At 56.6% G+C, this 21251-nt stretch overlaps 9 protein-coding genes across 9 annotated transcripts; 5 read left to right on the top strand and 4 right to left on the bottom strand.

Annotated features, from left to right (window-relative positions):
• Window positions 1–2184: 2184 nt before the first annotated feature.
• BDP81DRAFT_70465 (uncharacterized protein) lies at window positions 2185–4498 on the top strand. The gene is made up of 2 exons (XM_060596184.1): window positions 2185–4051; window positions 4120–4498. The coding sequence occupies exons 1-2, from the start codon at window positions 2268–2270 to the stop codon at window positions 4193–4195; spliced, it is 1860 nt and encodes a 619-aa protein (XP_060442350.1). The 5' UTR covers window positions 2185–2267; the 3' UTR covers window positions 4196–4498.
• A 124-nt stretch (window positions 4499–4622) lies between these two features.
• Window positions 4623–6424, bottom strand: BDP81DRAFT_434365 (RNA polymerase II-associated). Its single transcript, XM_060590957.1, has 2 exons — window positions 5975–6424; window positions 4623–5921 (listed from the first exon to the last, which is right to left on the bottom strand). Exons 1-2 carry the CDS (start codon window positions 6243–6245, stop codon window positions 4801–4803), a joined length of 1392 nt encoding a protein of 463 aa, XP_060442349.1. The 5' UTR covers window positions 6246–6424; the 3' UTR covers window positions 4623–4800.
• A 149-nt stretch (window positions 6425–6573) lies between these two features.
• Window positions 6574–7978, bottom strand: BDP81DRAFT_434363 (Rer1 family protein). Its single transcript, XM_060590956.1, has 3 exons — window positions 7609–7978; window positions 7131–7548; window positions 6574–7058 (listed from the first exon to the last, which is right to left on the bottom strand). Exons 1-3 carry the CDS (start codon window positions 7675–7677, stop codon window positions 6973–6975), a joined length of 573 nt encoding a protein of 190 aa, XP_060442348.1. The 5' UTR covers window positions 7678–7978; the 3' UTR covers window positions 6574–6972.
• A 514-nt stretch (window positions 7979–8492) lies between these two features.
• Window positions 8493–9423, top strand: BDP81DRAFT_326251 (enoyl-CoA hydratase/isomerase; the record flags this gene model as incomplete). The annotated part of the gene is made up of 2 exons (XM_060585047.1): window positions 8493–8628; window positions 8693–9423. 2 exons carry the CDS (start codon window positions 8493–8495, stop codon window positions 9421–9423), a joined length of 867 nt encoding a protein of 288 aa, XP_060442347.1.
• Window positions 9424–10143: 720 nt separating this feature from the next.
• Window positions 10144–13592, top strand: BDP81DRAFT_408795 (uncharacterized protein). The gene is made up of 2 exons (XM_060589057.1): window positions 10144–10417; window positions 10566–13592. Exons 1-2 carry the CDS (start codon window positions 10367–10369, stop codon window positions 13350–13352), a joined length of 2838 nt encoding a protein of 945 aa, XP_060442346.1. The 5' UTR covers window positions 10144–10366; the 3' UTR covers window positions 13353–13592.
• A 304-nt stretch (window positions 13593–13896) lies between these two features.
• On the top strand, window positions 13897–15138 carry BDP81DRAFT_326113 (cysteine synthase; the record flags this gene model as incomplete). Its single annotated transcript, XM_060585035.1, has 2 exons — window positions 13897–14014; window positions 14141–15138. 2 exons carry the CDS (start codon window positions 13897–13899, stop codon window positions 15136–15138), a joined length of 1116 nt encoding a protein of 371 aa, XP_060442345.1.
• A 125-nt stretch (window positions 15139–15263) lies between these two features.
• On the bottom strand, window positions 15264–16738 carry BDP81DRAFT_70441 (uncharacterized protein). Its single transcript, XM_060596183.1, has 2 exons — window positions 16527–16738; window positions 15264–16449 (listed from the first exon to the last, which is right to left on the bottom strand). Exons 1-2 carry the CDS (start codon window positions 16645–16647, stop codon window positions 15389–15391), a joined length of 1182 nt encoding a protein of 393 aa, XP_060442344.1. The 5' UTR covers window positions 16648–16738; the 3' UTR covers window positions 15264–15388.
• Window positions 16739–16962: 224 nt separating this feature from the next.
• Window positions 16963–17699, top strand: BDP81DRAFT_326520 (ribosomal protein L19; the record flags this gene model as incomplete). The annotated part of the gene is made up of 2 exons (XM_060585073.1): window positions 16963–17128; window positions 17203–17699. 2 exons carry the CDS (start codon window positions 16963–16965, stop codon window positions 17697–17699), a joined length of 663 nt encoding a protein of 220 aa, XP_060442343.1.
• Window positions 17700–18322: 623 nt separating this feature from the next.
• BDP81DRAFT_326437 (trk family potassium uptake protein) lies at window positions 18323–21223 on the bottom strand (the record flags this gene model as incomplete). Its single annotated transcript, XM_060585065.1, has 3 exons — window positions 18323–19270; window positions 19321–21032; window positions 21124–21223. 3 exons carry the CDS (start codon window positions 21221–21223, stop codon window positions 18323–18325), a joined length of 2760 nt encoding a protein of 919 aa, XP_060442342.1.
• Window positions 21224–21251: the final 28 nt, after the last annotated feature.

The raw sequence follows: 21251 nt of genomic DNA, 5'->3' as shown, positions 1-21251 counted from the left end.
TAACCTGGAAGGTCACGACCGGAGGATCTCAACTGAACGCTCGAGTGGGCTTGAAAGCAATCTGGGCGAGCAGATGGACTACAGGACCTTTTCATTTGGCACCAACTTCACGCTGCCGAAAAGGCAGAGATTATCTCTTGGATCAACTGAAACGTAACCTCGGCGGTTGATACCGAGATAACACCAGCCTTCATCTTGGACGAGGGATCTAACATTGTCAGTTCAGCCTCAGCAATAAGCCGTGCATGTCTGTCTGCATATAACATCTCAAGGTCACAATCTCAACTCTCGGTGAAGCCCTCACGAATGATTCGTCTCAGCACCTTCACCTTGACTACCCGAAACGGCAATATTGGCAACGAGGCCCATTCTGCGACCACACACACGTGATGGGGAGACGCCGCAATGCAAGTATGTCGTGCATATTTGCGATATCTCGAGGGTATTTTGGCTCCGCTTCTGGCGGGTTTCGCGGTCTCGGCCGTAGTATTTGTGCCCTCTGTGCCCTCCACGTGATGGGTTGTTGCTGCGATGCAGGTATGTCGTGCATTGTTTTTGAAAGCTGTTTCTCTCGTGAGTCTCGGTGTAGGTGGTAGCCACACCGAACTTTCCCTTGTTTAGGAGTTTGGAGATTTGGCAATTTCGACGTTTGTTTGGCGTGACTGCCAGTGGCGAAGAAGTGTAGAGCGGATCAACATATATCGATAGGACGAAGATGAGGCCGGCGATTCTCCGGCTTGCATCAGCACGCATAGTCCTGAGGAACTCTTTCTTTTCCGCATTCTTCCCGCCAACACCTGCCAACGCCTGCAGATGAGGACGTTATTACTTGCATACTTCCTGCATGTCCGCTTTGTAAGAAAAAGAAATGCCAACCTAGCCTAGGACTTGAAGACTTGGCGTCTGAAATGCATTGCAATTTGAGAAACGCGGCACGTCGACTGAAGCAATCCAGATCTCAGGGACTCGTAATACCAGCAATTATCCAAGGATCCTTAGGTAAGCCTCGTGCTCCCCTGCAGCGGACCACTCCCGTTCGAGACAAGAAAGAATGGCGTAGGCGTAGAGACAATTGTCTCTCAACGCCTCCAACGTTTCTGGATGAAATGATGTTTTGGCTAAGAAGAATCCTATGGATTCACACGGTCACACAAACATGGCTCGAAGAATCGAGCGGGTCAAAGACTTTTCCCTCCCAAGTGTCCCAGAGCACCCCCACAACACGGCGATCACTCCCAATGGTACGAAAATGTGCAGCAAAGAGGTCTTTGTCTTCCATTCCAGTTGCTGTGTCTCAGTCCGACTCAGAAATACGCTAGTTGCGGGCGAGATTCCGGAAAGCTGGTTCTTGTATCTTATACTTTCCCAGGGGGGATTCCGGGGAACAGATACGGTGCAAGGGACTTTGTCCAAGTCGCAGCGCTGTCGACTCGAGGTACTTTGATGTCTCCCTACCGGTAGACAGCGAACTCATTGCTTTGCTCTGAAATGTCTTACGTCCCCTAGTCCACCTTACTCTTCCAGGTTGTTATGGAAGCGTCATGAAAATAGTAGTCGTCCCCACCAAGCATCCCAAAAGTCTGGCTTCAAGGAGGCTCAGTCTTTCAGAGGCCTAGCCCCCCAGAATATCGAGGTGCCCCCCAAGACTAAGCTCCTCCCCTGTCCCAAGCATGTCCAATTATGACCCCTGTCACCACGGGCGCGGCGCCACTACCCAAGGAACCAAGGTCCACGGACGAGCTGCAACTTTCCAAGGTTCCAAGCCATGTTCTTTTTCAGGCGACTTTTTTTAGGGGCACGTCAACTAGGTACTCCGTACAGTCCACAGACTTCCTTGACTTTAGCGTCCGCCGGGCCCAGATCCAATGGAAGGAAACCTCCACTGAGTTTGGCACCTGCATCCAATGGATGAGCACATAGCACATGCACCACGGTACCACCAAACACCACCACCACCACCACCATACCACCGATACCAAGCCAGACCACTAGGATACTTTTCCTTTATCCACGACGCACTACGAATACCTTACCTTTCGAAGCTCTGCCGTCCAATTCTCTTCGTGAGGCATCTCTGCTTACTCCTGCAATGAGGCCCTGAACTCATTTCCTCTTTCTTTCCTCATCCTCATCGACGTAATAGGGCGACCTGCGATAAACTGGCCCTTCTCTTCTTCCCCCGAAAGCACCCGACCAAGGCTCGAGAGACAAGCGACGCAGCCCGCCCGCCGCCACAAAAGGGGCAGGCTGACAGCCAGCAACCAACAATGCGACGTCGCCAATGGACGGTCGTCATTCTCTTCGTCTTCCTGTTGATATGCGCATACACAGTCTTCACACTCCCCTCCGATCGACGACCGATAGTCCCCGTCCCAGGCTCCGACAAGCCCCCTCCGCCCCCGCAAGATCAACAGACACTCGGTAACGATGCTGCTGCTGCCGCCGCCCCTCCTCCCGACAGACGACCAAAGTCCGCTGGCGGCACCGGGTCACACCCCATGTGGCACCTCATGACGAGCGCCGAGAAGGAGTTCCAAGATACGCTGAAGCGCCAGTCCAAGACCCTCGAGGACGCCGTCAAGGAGTACAAGCGCCGCTACAACATCCCGCCGCCGCCCAACTTTGACAAGTGGTTCGAGTTTGCAAAGGCCAGCGGCGTACAGCTCATTGACGAATTCGATATGATACACGAGATGCTCACGCCCTTCTGGGGTCTGAAGCCAGCGACGATACGGGAGCGGGCGCGCGAGGCTTTGGGCTTCGACAATAAGCTGATCGGTCTCCTGATCCGGGACCACAAGATCAAGCACATCCAGGGTGGCCAGGATTGGCAGCGCGACGCCACCTCTGGCATGATTAAGAAGTTCATCGAGCACCTGCCCAGCATGGACATTGCCTTCAACATACACGACGAGCCGCGCGTGGTCGTCCCCCACGAGGACCTCGCACGCCTCGTCAGCCGCGCCAAGGACGTCAACATGCCCAAGGCGAACGCCGCCATCAACCCGGAAAACGCCTTTACGAAGCGCGCCGCCGGCCTTAGCGACGGTAACATCATCGAGGAGTACAAGCGCACCCGCTTCAACGTCTTTGCCCACCAGCCCACCTGGACGCACTCCCGCATGTCCTGCCCGCCCGACAGCCCCTCGCGCGGCCTCGAAGACGACGAGCTGTCCGACGACATGAGCAAGTACGGCGTCAGCGAGCTCGGCTTCGTCTACAACGTCACCGCCATGTCGGACATTTGCCTCTCGCCCTCCCTAAGCGCGACCTACGGCTTCTTCGACCGCCCCAACGCCTACAACATTGTCCACGACCTGTTCCCCATCTTCTCCCAGTCCAAAATCTCCTCCTACAACGACATCCTCTACCCCTCACCCTGGTACTGGTACAAAAAGGTCGCCTACGACGAGTCAAAGGACATGCTCTGGGAGCAGAAGCAGGACCGCCTCTACTGGCGCGGCTCCACGACCGGCGGCTTCTCCCGCAACGGCGGCTGGCGCCGTCAGCACCGCCAGCACCTCGTGCAGAAGCTCAACGCCGCCGACCAGGCCAAAATCTACACCAACCGCGGCGACGAGCAGACCCCCAAGTGGGAGGTAAAAGAAGTACCCCGCGGCGACTACCGCGAGATCGTCGACGTCTTCTTCTCGCACGTCGGGCAGTGCGACCCGGGCGACTGCGACGCCGAAAAGGAGTTTTTCAAGATCCAGGGCCACGCAGAGCAGCAGGACGCCTGGAAGTACAAGTACCTCCTCGACATGGACGGCAATGCTTTCTCGGGCCGCTTTTATGCGTTCCTGCAGTCGCGCTCCCTCGTCTTCAAGCTCGCCATCTTCCGCGAGTGGCATTTCGAGTGGCTTCGCCCTTGGGCGCACTATATCCCCATGAGTCTGCAGGGCGACGACTGGCTCGAGAGCGTGCGCTTCTTTGGCGACGGCGCGCTGGGGCGCAATGAGGCTGAGCGTATGGCGCTTAGTAGCCGCGACTGGGCGAATAAGGTGCTTCGCAAGGAGGATATGGAGGTCTGGTTCTTCCGCCTCCTTTTAGAGTGAGTACCTTGCATACCTGCATTGCGCACCATTTACTCTTCTAGATTTGCTAACAACATCGTTGCAGGTACGGTCGTGTCATTGACGACAAGAGAGACACCATCGGCTTCGCCGTCGAAACCATCCCAGAACCACCGGTGTAGGACACCTCTCACTGCGTGCCTGCGTGTTCTGTCCTGTCTACCCTGGCATATGTTCATTGCCGTGGGCCAAGTTCACGTTGTATGCGTCTTCTATGTAATTTTTTTTTCCCTTCCTTCATCGGGAAAAAGCAAAAAAAGGAGTTCTCCGGGTACGATATGACATAAAGGAGGGAGAGGAGGAGCCTAACATGAAGTTCCCTTTTTTTTCGGGGTCTGTTGTTTTTTCTTTAGAGAGTTCCTTGTTCCTTATACCACATTGGAGTGCTTTCTTCGTATGTCTTCCTTTTCTGTTTCTCAAAGTATCATTAAAATGAACCAGAAATTACGAGACGGGGAAAAGATACCGCCGCCGCTGTATCTCATAAACCGTCGCTGGATGAGAAAGGAGATCCTACATATACTTAATTCAAAGTCATGACAACATATACTTCAATCCAAAACAGTGCTTCAGTTGCGTGAGAGTATTTTTATCATTGGGTCAGCCTTAATCTAAATAGCCATCATCGCGGCTGCCCTGGGTTTTAGTTTTCACGTCCAACGCCAAATCGTCTGTGAAAAGGAACTGATGTTACATCGCCGCGGCTCCCTGGTCATCATGCCGCCCCTCAATCCTCATCCTCCTCATCCCCATCAGCATCTCCATCAGCGTCCCGGTCCGAGGGTGTGCCAGGCGCACGAGTCTCGTCAGCCGGCTCGGCCTCTTCGACATAGCCAATGGGCTTCTCCTTGTACCGCTTCATGTTCTCGGCGGGGGGCCCCTTTGGATCGGTAATGGAGATCTCCACCTCGTTGACAACCTGCGTCTCGTCGTCCACCTGACTAAGGGTACGAGCAATATTCTTGGCGCGCTGAGGACGGATGGTCGTGCGCTGGATGACCGGGTAGTAATACGCCGCCTTGGGTCTGCCGCCTGCGGAGGGCTCGTCGTTGAAGGCGAGAATGACCTCTTCGCTGTACTTTGTGTTGTGGTCTAGCTCCATCTCCTTTGTGGTCTCGTAGGCGCGCAGACGGGAGAACTGGAAGCAGGGGTTGGAACCGCTCTGGTACGTATAGAGCTCCTCGTCGTCGCGGTCGGGGTTCTCCGGGTCAAACTTTGCTCGGAAGTTGTCGCCCGTCATCTTGGTCTTGGGGAGGAAGAAGCTGTAGTCCATCAGGTTGGCGGGCTTAGGGTTGCGTGCAGGATCGCGCTCATGGGCCTCGACAGCGGCCTGGAAGGCCTCGTTCTCCTCGGGGCTCCTGTCGAGCGGGCGGAGCAGACCGCTAAGCAGGCGGCTGTCGTATTTGTTGGCGCTGGCCACGGGGTTCGTGAGGAGCTTGACGGTGACGTAGGCACCCGAGTCGGGGAAGGCGTCGTGGTCGGGCAGCAGTGGCAGAGACTGCGTGAGATGGACGTTTGGTTTGCTTGGGTGGCGGTGGCGGGTCGGGTTGCTGAGGAAGCGCTCGGCGCTCTCGAAGCTCTTCTCAATCTTGCGTCTGATGGCAGCCGGTGAGTCTTTGTCGGGCTCGGGTGAACGACGCTTCTCTGCGCGCTTGATCTTGGGGTTGATGAATGCTCCCGCGGCAACACCAGCCTTCCTGGGTGCTACGGAGGAAATGTATTCTGTTCTTCTCAGGAAGGAGACTGATGCATCGGCGTTGCTCTTAGCTCGGCCAAGGGTAGACAGTGGTCTCAGGAGGGCTCTATCGTGAGGATGGACGGCAGGCGGATGCGAGGAGGCTTGGATAGCTGGATCATCGTCAGTACTGAGCTCCCACTTGGCGCAATGCGGCCGCGCTTACAGCTCTCGTCTCCGTCAAAGATACCCGGCATGCCCACCAGGTCCAGGGGCATGCCGAGCTCCGCATCAACCTCAATGTTGAGCGGCTGTTCTCTCGCCAGACGTGACGCGAATCCCGGCGTTGTGTATTGGCCACTAGCCAGGCCGGTGTTTGGGATGTCGAGGAGCTTGGGAGGGTTAGGAGGCGGCGGGAGGGCGTTGGAGTATCGGATTCGGGCAATGAAATCCTGATGGATCATGCGCTCGCCGCCGCGAGGCGCCGAGGACGACATCGTGGCTGTTCAAATGCCTTTGAGTTGGCTGGCTCGGTATTTCAGTCGTAATTGAAAGTTGGATTGAATTGACGACGAGGAGAGGATGAATTCGAGGATTGGCGGCGGGGAGCTGTGGTCGCGGTCGCGTTGATCAGGAAGGTGCAATTGGTCCGGAAAAGTTCCACGAGGCTGGAATTTGGGGTACCTGTATGTTCCGCCAGCCAACGCCCGGACCTCAACATGGAGCCTTATCAACTCTATCAGACGAAGACACAGCACCCCCAAATCCCCAAGCTGTCAAGCTTGACGTTGATGGAAACCAAAAAAATGAGACGGCGCCGTGTCATGGATGAAGAATCAGAGACATGTTTGTCCTCTCTATTACAATACGTAGTATGAGATGAATGATTTCAAAGCAAAACCGTCACTCATCAACGGGGCAATGGCTCCCGACCGTGCGGGAGGACCTCCTGATGCGCCCCGTGTAGTTCGCCGTCGCCGTCGCAACCATCCATGCACTCATACCCGTGGCCTCCTTTCTATAGGTACATACAGTTTGCCTTCGCCTATCGTCGCCAATCCAGACTTCGTCAAAAATGTGTATTCATCCTCGCATACTGTTTAATTTTTTTCTCCGGCGTGCCTAGACTCTTACACATGTCCCGCCTCGACGGGCGTGACAACGACATTTGTCTCTCGTAAAAACCCGCTGATCCCATCGCGTCGTAAAGTTGCGTGGCCCCCTTTAGGAGCTGTTCTTGGCGTAGTTCTTCTTGCCAAAGGTGAAGGGAACGTAGCGGTACTTGATCATGTGCTGAATCTGCTTGCGCACTGCAAAGGGGGTTTGGTCAGCTCTGCGCCAAGGTGAATGCCAGGGAGACAAGGGACGGGGGTGAACTGTACTCGTCAGGAAGAAGAGGATGAACCAGTACATGACCAGGACGGGCCAGAAGACGGGGACATTGAAGATCTCCCACCAACTGCAGAAGAAGCCGATGGCGATGGCGCGGGTGGCCCAGTACCAGAACTTGAACTCGGGGAGGCGGCGGATGAAGGGCTTGAACTCCTCGTCCTGCTTGGTGGGGAGAATGCCGACACCACCGTCCTCCATCTCAGTGTCCATGGCCTCGTTGGAGGGGTCGAACTTTGGTTGCAGGAAGGCCAGGAACAGGTTGAGCAGGTAGATTCCGAGAGCGTAGGCGACAATGTACCAGCCTTGCGCCACGAAGATGCGAACGAAGAAGCCCAGGAGGCACACGCCCGTGGCGATCCATCTGTAAAGCACGAAGGGGGTTGACTGATCGAGAAGCGCTTGGTATTGCTGCGATGGGTGTTAGCAAGATGCCGTCGGTGAAGTCGGGGGAGTTTATCGTCGTCGTACTCTTTGCAGCTTTGAGGTGTGGGCTGTGACCGACGAGAAGGCAGTCTGCTCCGGCTCGGAAGAGTCCATCTTGGGCGATTGCTGCGCAAATGAACTTCTGGGTTGAATGACCGTGCAAGAAGCTTGTTCGGGGATACACGCGTGGGTTGACGCGAAGTTCTAGCCGTTAACGAGGGTGCGAAGCTGGGATGATGATGCTGTGGGAAGAGGCCGCCGCTGCGCTATCGCGATCTGTCCGGACGAATTTTTGGGTTGACGGAATCTCTGGAAATGGGTTCAGCCACGTAACGTAACGGAAGGCTTGCAACAAACTGTCCCTTCCCTTTGAGATTGGCAGCGCGCTGCACTGGACCGCGCCTGCTTTTTTGGCCCGAATCTTATCCGGCCCAGTGATTGGATTGCGCACGTCAGTGATTGGAACCCCTGGAAATGGCCCGAATGAGCCCCTGTGGCGCAGCCTGCAGCCTGGAACCATCCAGAGCTTGGGAGGACGGGGTCCATCGTCTACTGGACCAGTATCTCTTATCCAGGGGACCAGGATCCCGCTGCCACAGGTAATTGCTGTGTTGGAAGATCGAGCCTGTGACGCGGGGGAAGCTACCACAGTGCGCCGCGAGTGTCTGTGCCTCGCCCGACTGTATCCTCGGCTTTACAGAGCCGATGCTTTCCAGCTATCCCTCGAGCTTGGATTAATGTGAGCTGGAGCTCGACCTACATGTTACATCACCGCGCCATCAACAGTTTGTTTCATTTATTAAACACAAGATTCTGTATCAATTGAGGTCGATATCAACCATCTCGTACAATACCACGGCTCGTCCATTCTGTTCGCTACACGTCACATCCCATTCACATTGAGCGTCTTCTCGAGCTCTCACCTCACCATGAACTCACTCAGATGCCTTCGGCCGGTGGCCTCGCGAATGCAGGCGCCGACGCTGCCCAGACTCACACGTGGATTCGCCAGCAAGACATACGAGTTCATCCAGGTTTCTCAGCCCAAGCCTGGCGTTGGTCAAGGTAATTGCTGCTCTAGTCATAATCATCACACTACAACAATGAAGCTCACCATGATCCACTTTAGTGACGTTGAACCGCCCCAAGGCCTTGAATGCCCTTTGCACTCCCCTCATCCATGAGCTCAACGATGCGCTGAGGGCCTTCAATGCGTCGGACGAAACATCCGTCATCGTCCTGACCGGCTCCCAAAAGGCCTTTGCCGCCGGTGCCGACATCAAGGAGATGGCCCCCCTCACCTTTTCCGAGGCATACACCAAGTCCTTCATCGAGTCGTGGTCCCTTCTCACCACTGAGGTCAAGAAGCCCATCATCGCTGCTGTCTCGGGACACGCGCTCGGTGGAGGCTGTGAGCTGTCCATGATGTGCGACATTCTCTACTGCACCGAGACTGCCAACTTTGGCCAGCCCGAGATCAAGCTCGGCACGATCCCGGGTGCGGGTGGCAGTCAAAGACTCACCCGGGCCATCGGAAAGTCCAAGGCCATGGAGCTGATCCTGACGGGCAAGTCCTTTAGCGGTGCCGATGCCGAGAAGTGGGGTCTCGCAGCCAAGGCGTTCCCTTCGTACGAGGTTCTCATGGAGGAGACGCTCAAGACGGCCGAGACCATTGCCGGCTACTCGAGGGTGTCCATCAACGCGTGCAAGGAAGTTGTGAACAAGAGCCAGGATCTGCCTCTGAGGGATGGTGTCGAGTTTGAGAGAAGAGTATTCCACAGCTTGTTCGGCAGCAACGATCAAAAGATTGGCATGAAGGCATTCGCCGAGAAGAAGAAGGCAGAGTGGACTCACTCTTGAGGGCGGCATGGCATGTCTATGAAAGGATAGTTGTATGCGAAATAGCCGAGTCTGGCAAAGACATTATGTTGTGCAACCATGATCTTAGGCGAATGAATGTGCTGCATGTGTTTGGGGAAATCCGTCAAACTGCTCGGCATGAATAAGATCATGTAAGAGCACAGTCAGCTCCAGCACCGACTTTTGCTTGGCTGTGTTGCTCTGCAGGAAATAGGATGATATTACTTTTCGGGGTCTCTCGTACAGCACTCGCTTCCATGCATGATTACTCTAGTCCCGAGACTCTTTGCCAAGCTAGTAAGTGCATAATAAATGCTACATAAACCAAACAGTCTTCAACCTTCAAGAACAACTCACATGTCTGGCCGAGAATACGCAGTTTAGACCTTTTAGTCTGAAGAAATCCGGAGAGTCGGTGGGCATTGAGTTCGTATTTCCAGGAGCCTACAGGGGCTAGCCCGTCCCAAAAGGCAGCGGAGGGGTTGCAATGATCTCAGCTTATTGGCTCCGCGCAGGAGTTGGGATGCTTTTTGGAGCTAGGGGCAGGGGTAGGGGTCGGCGGTGGAACCAACGTGGGGTTGACTTGACACCCAACTTGGGGCGGACAGCGGGCAGCCGTAGCCTGTACGGAGTACCTTAGGCCACACTGGACCCGTCCCTTAGCATCCAATCCATCTGTCGGGGGCCACCTCCCAGGGCGGTTTCTGACCATTTCTGACCCCTTACACACCTTTCTTTCCCTTGAGCCTGTGAGGTCCAGTGCTTCTGCTGCAGCGGCCACGGCGCGCCTAGCTTTCGGCCCCGCCACCCACCTCACCTAAGGCTCGCCTGACAGCCAGTCTTAAACCGACATGTCCCCCTCGCGATCCCGCTGGCCAAACCTCCTCATGACATTGTCTCTGTGTCCGGCATTCCAGGGATCGCGCGGAGCGACAGTTTCTGCATGGATTCCTCAAGGCCCGCGCTCGATCTGGAGGGCGAGTTGACGTGCTCTGTAAGTTCGCCCGCTGTCGTCTGATCCAACGATTGTAGCGCCGCCCTAGAAGAGGGGCACTTTTTTTTTCCAAACCCCATTCGATTCTGCTGCAGGACTCTAGAGATATATGTGCGCTGACCGACTTTTTTGTCTTGGCTTCTTCTAGATATGCACCGAGCTCCTCTATCAGCCTCTGACTCTCCTCGACTGTCTACACACATACTGCGGTGCCTGCTTGAAGGACTGGTTCTCTTTCCAAGCGCAGCAGGCCGAGAACTCACCGACCCCGCCCGCACCAGGGACAAACATCTTCACCTGCCCGTCATGTCGTGCGCCGGTTCGCGATACGAGGCACAATGCCACCGTCGCCACTCTCCTCGACATGTTTGTAGCTGCGAACCCGGACAGGAGGAGGTCTGAATCCGACGTGGCGGAAATGGTGAAGAAGTACAAGCCGGGTGACCAGGTGCTGCCGGAAGTCAAGATTCCCGAGAGAACACCGGAAGAGAGGCGCGCAGAGGAGGAAGAGAGAAGGTTGCTGGAAGATGTGCGGGAGATGAGCCTCAGAGATGCTGGAGTAGACTCATCCTCGGGGCATCGACATCGACGGCGGAGGGAGGACAGCAGCTCTGCTGACGGGAGAACGAGACGGAGCCGGGACCACAGTCGAGACAGTCGACACACCCACAGACATGAGGGTAGTCGGAGACCGCGAGATGACGAAGGGAGGTTCAGTGGAGACCAGCTGCAGCCGGATTCGAGGTCGGGCGATCAAAGGAGACATCGGAGGAGTGAGTCGAGACAGCGTGCCCAGGAGTCATCCGACATGCGGCGTCGGCAAATCGAGCACCAGTCGTCACTCAGATCACTCATAAGCTCGAGCGATTTGAGCGAGCGCGACGTTCAAAAGGAAATTGAGGATTTTGCTAGGCAAATTCAGGAAGAGGGCTTGTTGGATGGGCTTGATCTGGACAACATCGACTTGAGCCGGAACGACGAGCTGAGTCGGAAGATTACAGAGGCTTACAGACGACGGCAACGGGAGCGGGAGCGCACGAGGGCCGAAGGAACGAGGAGGAGAGACACGAGTGGCCAATCCAGGCACTCTCCAGATCGCGTGCAGGAGATCAGGTCAAGTGCTTCGGACACCAGCAGGCCCAGTAGCAGGCAACGGCCGCACTCAAGGTCAACCAGTGCGACTGGGTTCCCCGAAGATCGCAGCCGGCCGCCACTCTCGCAGAGCGCTCTGCATCTTGAAGTTCGACCAGAGGAGAGGCGGCGACGAAGGCGAACCTCGAGCGGCGGTCGTAGCGCGACGACACCCCTTCCAGCAACGCAGTCCGAAACCCGTGTAGCCACTCGATCGCAGACCGATCTGTCGTCACTGACTCACTTTGGTGAAGCAGTCGCCCCGAGAACCGTCTTCACCGAGGCGAGAAGCTCGAGTACGCCGTCAGTACCTACCACGACGCAGTCGCCGACAACCACCACCTCGCCAGCACCGCGCGAGCTTACCTTTGCCAACCGCATGACAAACTCGTCTGGGTTGGTGTCCTCCAACTTTGCTGCGTCTCCGCCCATAGAGCCGTTGTCACCCCGGCTGCAACGACCCAACCGGCCGGCAGACTTGTCCATCATCAGCCAGGCTACTTCAGGGCCGGTTGGGCTAGGGTTGGGTTTGGGAATCGGCAGTCCGACGACCCCCGGCCATCAACGAACACGCTCGCAACTGTACCCAGAGCCCTCGATTACGTGTTCCCGCTGCGCAAAGCAGCACATCGAGTACGAGCTACACTACAACTGCGGGATCTGCGCCAGCGGCAACTGGAACATCTGCATCGACTGCTACAGGTCAGGCAAGGGCTGCTTGCACTGGTTTGGCTTCGGGTACGGAGCGTGGGCCAAGTGGGAAAAGGCTCGGCACACGGCACACGAGGATATCCCCAGACCTCACATGCTGACGGCGAATCGTTACCTCCAGCCAAAGATCATACCGGGTGGAGCGGAGGGTAGGCGAACCCTCACAACCGACGACCCGATGAAGCGGTTGGAGAGCGGCAACTTCTGCGCTCGATGCCAGACCTGGGCCAACGAGTGCTTCTGGCGCTGCGATGTTTGCAACTTTGGCGACTGGGGTTTCTGCAATAACTGCGTGAACCAGGGGCGATCGTGCACTCACCCCCTTCTGCCTCTAACGTATCAGCCTCAGTCGTCACACACGCCGCCTGCCAGTCCCAGGTCACCCCGGCCACCACACTCAGCTGCTGTGCTGACGGGGCCTAACATCCATAATATCGGTCCCTTCAAGCCCCTGACGTTCACAACACGTTGCGACGTCTGTCAGGACCCCATCTCTCCTAGTCACAGCCGATATCACTGCTTCACTTGCACCAGCTCCATCGAGCCGGACACGCTTCCCGGCGACTACGACATTTGCACAAACTGCTACGCTAACCTCGAAGCGCGCGACCAAATCAGCCCCGAGAACGGGCACGCGGGCTGGCGCCGGTGTCTCAACGGCCATCGCATGATCGTAGTCGGCTTCCGCGACGGACCGGGCGGGCAGCTGCGGCACATACTATCCGACCTCGTGGGAGGCCGCAACCTCCGCATCACGCAGTCAGAGGGCACCGACGACCAGGCCCCGCAGAAGTGGTGGTGGCACGAGGGCGGGCAGATGCGGGAGCGCTTCGTCACCAGGGACGTTGCGGCTGATGCGCCGAAGACGGGCGAGGGCCTCGCACAGGGGTTCCCCGCGGACGGCGGCGTCGGGATGAGGGCGACGGCGACGTGGGCGTGGTATCCCAAGGCCGAGGACGAGCTGTTGTTTCCCAAGGGGGCCGAGATCCGGGAGATTGAGGACGTGAATGGGGACTGGTTCTTTGGAGTGTACATGGGCGCGAAGGGACTGTTCCCATCGCCGTACGTGAGACGGCTTGATGATCATGCATGATTGGGAATTTGAATTAGTGGTAACGGGGAGAAGTTTGAATAGTAAACGCCGTGATGAATGCATCGGCGATTTGCACGTATCCTACTCGGATGCTCACCTTAATAGGCGAAATGGATAGGTCATGGTTCATTGATGATCTCTCTGTGGGATGCTGCTTTATCGTAATACTCTTAAACACAGGCCGATATGTGAAAGTACGGGTTACCAACAGCTCGAGAAGTCGGTGGACTCAATGAACCAACTCGGCTCGGCCGCCGCAAAAGTCACCGACTGCCGGCCGCAACCCCCGGCCCCGTCACCCGCGCGCCCCACCTACACGGCCGCTAGCGGCTCTGACGTGATTTCCAAAAGCTGAACCCAATTGAAGAAACCCCACTACTACGGATGCTTGCAAGCTTAGAAAGCCGAATGCCGGAGGCCCGTTTCTTGAGCGACTTCGACTCAATTGCCTGAACTTCTTTCTCGCTACCCATCCGTCACCGACGAAATTGATTGAGCACACATCTTGAAGCTTTCCTCCAGCTCCCCCAAGAGAAAGCCCAACATGAGCCGCATCGCCGTGCGTCGCTTCGCGACGACGGCCGTCCGCGCCATTGACCCGCCCTCCGCTTACTCCCTCAACCTCTCCCGCGCGCAAGGCGTCGTAAAGGGCCTCACCGGCGGTACGTTCCCTCCCCTCCCCTTCCGCACCCCTCAATACCAGACCTCATACGATGGGGACAGAGGGATGAACGGAGACCCATCTATATGCAACACAATTCGCTGACGTTGGACTTTCCCCCCAACAGCAATCGGCAACACCCCGCTCATCCGCCTCAACCGCCTCTCCGCCGAAACAGGCTGCGAAGTCCTCGGCAAAGCAGAATTCATGAACCCAGGCGGCTCCGTCAAAGACCGCGCAGCCCTCTACGTCGTCAAAGACGCCGAGGAGCGCGGGCTCCTCAAGCCCGGCGGCACCGTCGTCGAGGGCACCGCCGGCAACACGGGCATCGGCTTGGCCCACGTGTGCCGCTCCAAGGGGTACAAGCTCGTCATTTACATGCCCAACACGCAGTCCCAGGGCAAGATCGATCTGCTGCGGTTGTTGGGCGCCGAGGTGTACCCCGTGCCCGCGGTGGCGTTTGAGAATCCGGAGAATTATAACCACCAGGCGCGCCGCCATGCGGAGAAACTGGAGAATGCGGTGTGGACGAATCAGTTTGATAACATCGCAAACCGGAGGGCGCATATTGAGACTACGGGCCCGGAGATCTGGGAGCAGACGCAGGGGAAGATTGATGCGTTTACGTGTGCCACGGGGACGGCTGGTACGCTGGCCGGAACGACGCGCTACCTCAAAGACATCTCCAACGGCCGCGTCAAATCCTTCCTCGCCGACCCCCCGGGCAGCGTGCTACACTCGTACGTGTCCTCGGGCGGTCAGCTCGTCGAGCGGAGCGGATCCAGCATCACCGAGGGCATCGGCCAGGGCCGCATCACGGATAACTTGCAGCCCGACATCGGCCTCGTCGACGGGTCGCTTACGATTGCCGACGAGAAGAGCATCGAGATGGTGTACCGCTGCCTCGACGAGGAAGGGCTGTACTTGGGCGCCAGCTCGGCTCTGAATGTTGTCGCTGCCAAGGAGGTGGCGGAGAAGCTCGGCAAGGGGAATACGGTCGTGACGATTCTGTGCGATGGCGCGTATCGGTATGCTGAGCGGTTGTTTTCGCGCAAGTGGCTTGAGGAGAAGAAGCTTCTGGGGGCGATACCGAAGCATTTGGAAAAGTACATTGTTTTGCCTTAAGGGGGGAAGCAATGGCGGGTATGGTTGGTTGTTGTAGAGCGGACCTTGTCTTTGGTCGTGGTTGTGTGCGTATTGTGTTGTATACATAGATAATTTTACATATCAGCTGTACATAGCCCCTTTTTGGAGCCTCTGATTCTTCCCCTGTGGTCATCTCACCACCTCCCCCTTCCAAGGCATCTTTCCCATGCCATGCTATTAGAACACATCTCTACCCACAGTCCATCCGTTCATCCCATACACCATCCCCTTACTCGGACCCAAAAAGCGCATTGTACGTCTTGAGCCCACGCTCAGCAGGGAACGTCTGGTTCTCAGCAACATCCTTCACCTCGGGTCCCAACGCCGCCGCGATGGCATTCAACCGATCCGCGAGCGGCTTCTCCACCACGCGCGCCGCCAAGAACAGGCCGTGCAGGATCGGGCTCGCGTACGAGAGGTACTGCGTCCGGCTGTGCACCAGGTACGCGACACCATCCACGCGGTCGGCGTACGCCTCGGCCGGGTGAAGCTGCAGCAGGCCTTTACCCGCGGGCCACCGCTCGACGAGCTTCTTGGCCAGCCGGCCGACTTTGCCGTCCACGTCCTTGCTGTCGTTGTGCTTGACGGCCAGCACCGCCGACAGGTGCAGCGCGGCGCCGAGGATCTGCGGGTCGTTGAAGAGGGCGAAGCGCTCCTGCTCGGTGACGCCACCCTCCTGGGTGGCCAGCTGCCTCTTTCTCAGCTTGCGGGCGTTGGGCGCGTGGCCCTTGTCTTCGAGCATCTCGAGCACAATCTCGCTCCACCGCAGCGCCTGCTTCGTCTTCTCCTGGTCCCACTCGCTCTCAATGGCGCGCATCTGCACGAAGTGCAGCACCTCGTTGACCTTTTCCGAGTTATCCAGCTTCATCCCCGTCTTGCGGACCTGTCTCGCCGCCTCGATAATGGTGTAAATCTGCCCCTGCTGGCCGGCTATGCGAATCATCTTGGCAAAGTCCGTCTGGCTGTAGTGACGCCCCGCGGTGCGCATGCCCGAGAGCAGACGGCCAAAGTTGTTCCAGTCCTGCGGGGTCTCCATGGCGCGGAGGGCCTTCCAGGTGATGTCGCGCGAAGGGGGCAGGGCCTCCTCGTTGATGTGGTTGAAGCGGTGCTCGAGGCCGTCGATCTCGAGGTATACGGGGTCGTTTTTGAGGCGGTGCTTGAGCTTCTCGGAGAAGACGCGCTTGCGCTGGTGGATGGGGAGGTGGTAGGGGAGGATGATGTTTGTCTGGATCTCCTCGAGAATCGGGCCGAGGCCGGGCGTCGTGGTCTTGTCGAAGAGGACTTGGGGGTCTGCGAAAGGGAAGCACCTGTCAGTCCGAAACCCATCTCTCAAAAAATGAATGCGAGATATATATCACAAGACATACTTTGACGAGCAGGCGTCTGACCAAAGGACCGCTGCTGCTGCTGCTGTGCCATGCACGCCGGCTGATCCCACACCGACGCCTTGGCACCCCTAAGGGCCCTTCCCATTAATATCCTCGACATGATGGGCGAAATGTATGTGTGGTGTATAAGCTTGTCGAAGGACTTCCTTCAACCGTCGTCGGCGAAAAGGGAGCTACTCGGAAGTGGCCTGCAGCCTGTGCAGGGTAGCCACCCGAAATTTTGGATCGAAGGACTTCCCGGCCCGCGGCTCCGCATCATTGATGCCCCGAGCCAATCACAGCCCGCAATTCGCACCTCGACGCCTCTGAACTTTTTGAACCCTTTGACCTTTCCTCTCTCTGTATGTCGTCGTTCGAGGAGCTGTAGCTGTTGCATCGTCCCATCGCGAGACAACACAACACAACACCAACCACGATGAACGCCACAAGTCTCTTGCGGCCGATGGGCTGCTTGAAGACGGCCCTCCGCCAGACGCGGCACCAAAGACTCCTCGCCCGCTCCATGGCCACCGCCGCGACCCCCGAGCCCCCATCATCCACACCCTCCCCGGCGTCGACGCCCTCAGTGAAGCCATCCTACTGTAAGCCAACAACATCTCCAAACCACCACACAACCTCCCTTCAGAAAGGCTAACCACCAACATCAAACACACAGACGGCCCCCGCGACAAACCAATCTTTGCAGTTTACCCCTCCCCCCCTTCAATCCGCCAAACCCCCCACAAGAACCCCCTCCCCTCCCTCGACGCCGCCCAACGCACAACCCTCGACCCGACCGGCGCCCGCACCCGCCTCTTCGACCCAGCCCGCCCCGACGCCGCAAAAGTAGGCGACGTCCTCATGGTCACGACCAAATCGGGCGAGCCCTTCTCGGGCGTCTGCATGTCCATCCGCCGCCGCGGCGTCGACACGGGCATCCTCCTCCGCGGCCAGCTCATGAAGGTCGGCGTCGAGATGTGGTACAAGATTTACTCCCCGACCGTCATCGGCATCGACATCGTCTGGCGCCGGCCCAAGCGCGCGCGCCGCGCGAGGTTGACGTACCTGCGCAAGCCCAAGCATGATATGGGTAACGTCGATCACCTCGTCTTTGCTTGGAAGAAGGAGAGGTATGGTACGCGTAGCAAGGGCAGGGCTGGTTCGAGGTTTTAGTAGACAAGGAGGAGGATGTCCTTCTCTTCGGGGCTTTTTGTCTGAAAGATACGGACGAGACACTGATTTGAGAGGACGCGTTTGATACGAGGGTAAGGCTGTATGTTGGTGGTATGTACGATCAGAGAAAAAAACGGGCAAGCTGTACAACATTGGCCTGTGTAGAGTCGTGTACATGAACAAAATCACTTGAAATATTAGAGGCGGTGATGGCTATGAAAATCATGCCAAGTGATTCAGGGGCTGATTGACAGGCCACAACGACAACATGCTCAACAGAAGTGTCGAATGGATCAGTCACGTCAAAGTTTAAATCTTACAAGCTGGTTGGCACCCAGCAGATGGCCATATCAAAGTTGAAACGTGCATAGTTGTTCATCAGTCGTCATAAGTGTACACTATCCTAAGAATGTACAGTGACAACAAGCGCCAAAATCAAAAGTCTGTCCGCGGCCTGAGCCATCTAGTCCGCCTTGGTTTTATAGAAACGACTGGATACCGCGCCAATAAAAAAAAAAAACATGTTCCCACCCTGATTACTCCATAGTACAAACTCCTTGCAATGTATGCTCCTTTTCCATTGGTCACAAAGGTTAACTCGCGGTTCTCCATTGCGGCAGCTTCTAGCGTGCCGGTGTAGTTAATACTCTCCGTGCAGGCGCTGTAATCACGTCGCTATCGGTATCCGTAGTCTCGTCATCAACGGGCTCCGTATTGCGCCTCCTCATATCCGCGGCCGTCGGCGGACGTTCGTCGACTCCAAACGATCTGCTACGTCTGGATAGATTGGTGAGGCTATCCTCGTGTGGGATCATCGGACCAGGGTGAAGAAACTGGGTGATGATGTTGCCTTGGCTCCTGTTCGTGCTCATCCTTCTCGACCTCAGGTTGGACCTCGTGGCGCTGAGCGCAGTTCCCGTCGATGCGGCAGTAGCAGACCGAACCAGAACTGGCTGCGCCTCAGCGGCTTCCTTCTCGAATCGAGACTCGCTTGGCAAGAGAACAGCGCGATCCAAGCCGTAGGGAAGGCCACGATGGCGTCCACGAATTTGCATCGCAATCATGATGAGCTTGCCTCCGGTAGTAAATTGAGAGCAGAGAGAGGCGTTCACGCCGGTATAACCCAGACTCAGCCCGACCGTACCGTATGCACTTACGATCTCGAACAAGACCGAGTAGACGTCGAAATCCTTGTTTTGAATCCTCTTGCCTTCCGTGATGGCCAGAATGAACAGTCCCAAGAAGACGTACCACAGATCGAAAGAAAGTTGGCGACGCAAATGGGTACCGACGTATGACCAGGCGCTATTCTCGTTGGTGCCCTCCATGTCCTCGTCGGGGCTGTGGTAAACACCCAAGGATCTCTCTTCGTACACGTTGGTGCGACGGATCGAGATGGCGATCGGGAAGACGGAGATATACATCATAATCATATACGACACTTGCACGGCGGGATGCAGGAGCGCAATGTTGACAACCGAGAAACCTGCAGTTCTGGTCGACGCAGCCTGGAAGATACCGTCCACAATGCGAACGTGCACCGGCAAGTGGCTCACAGCGTTATCGTTCAGCTACGAACATTGTTAGCGTAGATCAGTCACAGATGTCGAGAACAACTTACATCCAGCAGGACGAAGAACAACAGGTCAAGAACATTGAGGCCGATGAGAATGATGAACAGCCACCAGGTAGCGCCTGCCGGGAAAAGCAGAGTGAAGCATCGACGCGGATGGTCCAACAAGAAGCGTAATTCCTCCCATAGTCCACTACGTTTTGGCACGATCTTACTCAGAATCCAAATGACGACTCGAAGCATGATGGGGAAGCCGGTGTTGCCAATAATGATCAGGAAAGACATGATCAACAGGATGAACGACGCATCGTTGAACGAGTTCATGCTGTCAGGCGTAAGAGTGAGTCCCAAATCGTTGAAGGCCGAGTTCGCTGTAAAGATTCCCCACCAGGCCTTGCTGACACCCGAACTCTCCACGATGGCGGCATATTTGGAATTGGAACTCGTGTAAATCCACGGGAGGAAGCAGGTGATGGCGAAAAGCGAGAAGCCCCAGAAGTAGCAGAGCAAGATGACGGCTAGTGTCCTCAGGGACCGGTATTCGATACCACCTAATTCCTCGCGTTGCTCAATGGTCAAGCCCGGAAAGGCCGAGTTGCGTCCCGTTGTAGGCGTGAAACTCAGGTACGGCATGTCCTCGACCTTTTCGCGGGTCAATGCAGTCCTGATGGTGTCGAATGTCTTGCTCCTGACTCTCGCAAGTGGGTTCTCAGAGGTGCTGCCCTCGCCGTTGTCGCTGCTGCCACCCTTGAAGAACTTCTTGGGCTTACGAAGCGAGAAGGGAAAGATGGTTCTACCAATCACCTCGGCTTCATCCGCGATCTCGTCCTTGACCGTTCTCTCGGTATCCCTGGGTCGCTCGGGCTCCTCGATCTTGATCGTTTGTGGGCGGTGGACATTGTTGCCGATATCATCCGACAAGTTGTTCGCTTCGCCGTTAACGTGGATATGCGGAATACTGCCGTCTCCCTCGTCTTCGGGTTCAGGTGCCGCATCGTCCTCGACTCGCTTCGGCTTCATGCCCCTCTCCGCGTCTCTGGGGTTCGGAATTCGTAGTGTCTCATCGGGCCCGGCCCGTTGGCGCTCAAGAATGGCAAAATGAGCGGGCGAGTGCGGTGATGGGAGCTTGACTTCCGGTTCCGTGCCGTCGCTTCGGAATACATGCTGGGCAAACGTGATTCGACCTTGGGTGATATCCGTTCCGGTTTCTTCTTGGGTTTCGGGCGCTCTAGCTGGCGACTGTTCTCCAGAGTTATGTGCCGGTGTGTTGGGGACGGGAACAAAACCGTTGCTCCCCGGCGAGATGCGACCGTCCTCGTCCTCCTTCATGTCGAGTAGGATGCCATCATTGGTCATTCTCGAGCGGTGGCCATTCGTGTGCATAACCTTAATATTGCGCACGCTCAAGCGGCCCCTCTCAGCCTGGTTCAAGTCATCCCTCGCGCGGGACTTTGATTTAGATATGGTGTTTCTGCGTTGTTGGCGAGCCTCGCGGACGACTCCTTGAAAACGCTTCTCGAACCAGTACAGTCGGAGGAACACAACGGAAGAGTGAATGGTGATGGGGTTCGAGGTCATGGTAAAGAAGTAGAGACATGCTTGCTGAAAGGTGTTGAGCAGGTTGACGTCGACTGTGTTGAGACCGGCTTGGGTGTTGGCACCACTTGCGAAGTAGAGAGCGTCAATGTAAGCCAACTGGCCGCCGGCGGAGGCAAAGATGAGGATGGAGCCCACAATGGTGAGACTGACAATCCAAAAGTCTGAAGTGGGAGCGCGGTGCGCAGATTAGTGCTGTGCGCAGCGCAAGGCCTTGTGGGCACTGGGAATGGTAAGTTGGGATGGTGAACTTACAGTGAGCCGAGATGAAGTTGAAGTGAGGCTTCTTGGACATAAAAGAAGGCTTGGCTGCCCGGAGCTGGGCGAGCAGCCAGCCCTGCGCGGTTTCGAGCATTTCTCTCGGATCGCGAAAGTAGCTTTGT

The sequence above is a fragment of the Colletotrichum phormii genome, assembly GCF_030913505.1.
Source record: "Colletotrichum phormii strain CBS 102054 chromosome Unknown BDP81scaffold_17, whole genome shotgun sequence".
NCBI lineage: Eukaryota > Fungi > Ascomycota > Sordariomycetes > Glomerellales > Glomerellaceae > Colletotrichum > Colletotrichum phormii.
Note: the sequence above shows the minus strand (reverse complement) of the source record. Positions and strands in the feature narration are given on the sequence as shown.

Excerpts from the sequence above, each read along its gene's own strand:
- BDP81DRAFT_434363 (XM_060590956.1), bottom strand. The coding sequence starts at position 7,677 with ATGGACTCTTCCGAGCCGGAGCAGACTGCCTTCTCGTCGGTCACAGCC. Across the intron at positions 7,549-7,608 it reads ACACCTCAAAGCTGCAAAGA|CAATACCAAGCGCTTCTCGA; the intron begins GTACGACGACGA and ends CACCCATCGCAG. Across the intron at positions 7,059-7,130 it reads CATCCTCTTCTTCCTGACGA|TGCGCAAGCAGATTCAGCAC; the intron begins GTACAGTTCACC and ends CCCCCTTTGCAG.
- BDP81DRAFT_70441 (XM_060596183.1), bottom strand. The coding sequence starts at position 16,647 with ATGTCGAGGATATTAATGGGAAGGGCCCTTAGGGGTGCCAAGGCGTCG. Across the intron at positions 16,450-16,526 it reads TCAGACGCCTGCTCGTCAAA|ACCCCCAAGTCCTCTTCGAC; the intron begins GTATGTCTTGTG and ends TCCCTTTCGCAG.
- BDP81DRAFT_408795 (XM_060589057.1), top strand. The coding sequence starts at position 10,367 with ATGGATTCCTCAAGGCCCGCGCTCGATCTGGAGGGCGAGTTGACGTGC. Across the intron at positions 10,418-10,565 it reads AGGGCGAGTTGACGTGCTCT|ATATGCACCGAGCTCCTCTA; the intron begins GTAAGTTCGCCC and ends GGCTTCTTCTAG.
- BDP81DRAFT_70465 (XM_060596184.1), top strand. The coding sequence starts at position 2,268 with ATGCGACGTCGCCAATGGACGGTCGTCATTCTCTTCGTCTTCCTGTTG. Across the intron at positions 4,052-4,119 it reads TTCTTCCGCCTCCTTTTAGA|GTACGGTCGTGTCATTGACG; the intron begins GTGAGTACCTTG and ends ACATCGTTGCAG.
- BDP81DRAFT_434365 (XM_060590957.1), bottom strand. The coding sequence starts at position 6,245 with ATGTCGTCCTCGGCGCCTCGCGGCGGCGAGCGCATGATCCATCAGGAT. Across the intron at positions 5,922-5,974 it reads CTTTGACGGAGACGAGAGCT|CTATCCAAGCCTCCTCGCAT; the intron begins GTAAGCGCGGCC and ends ACGATGATCCAG.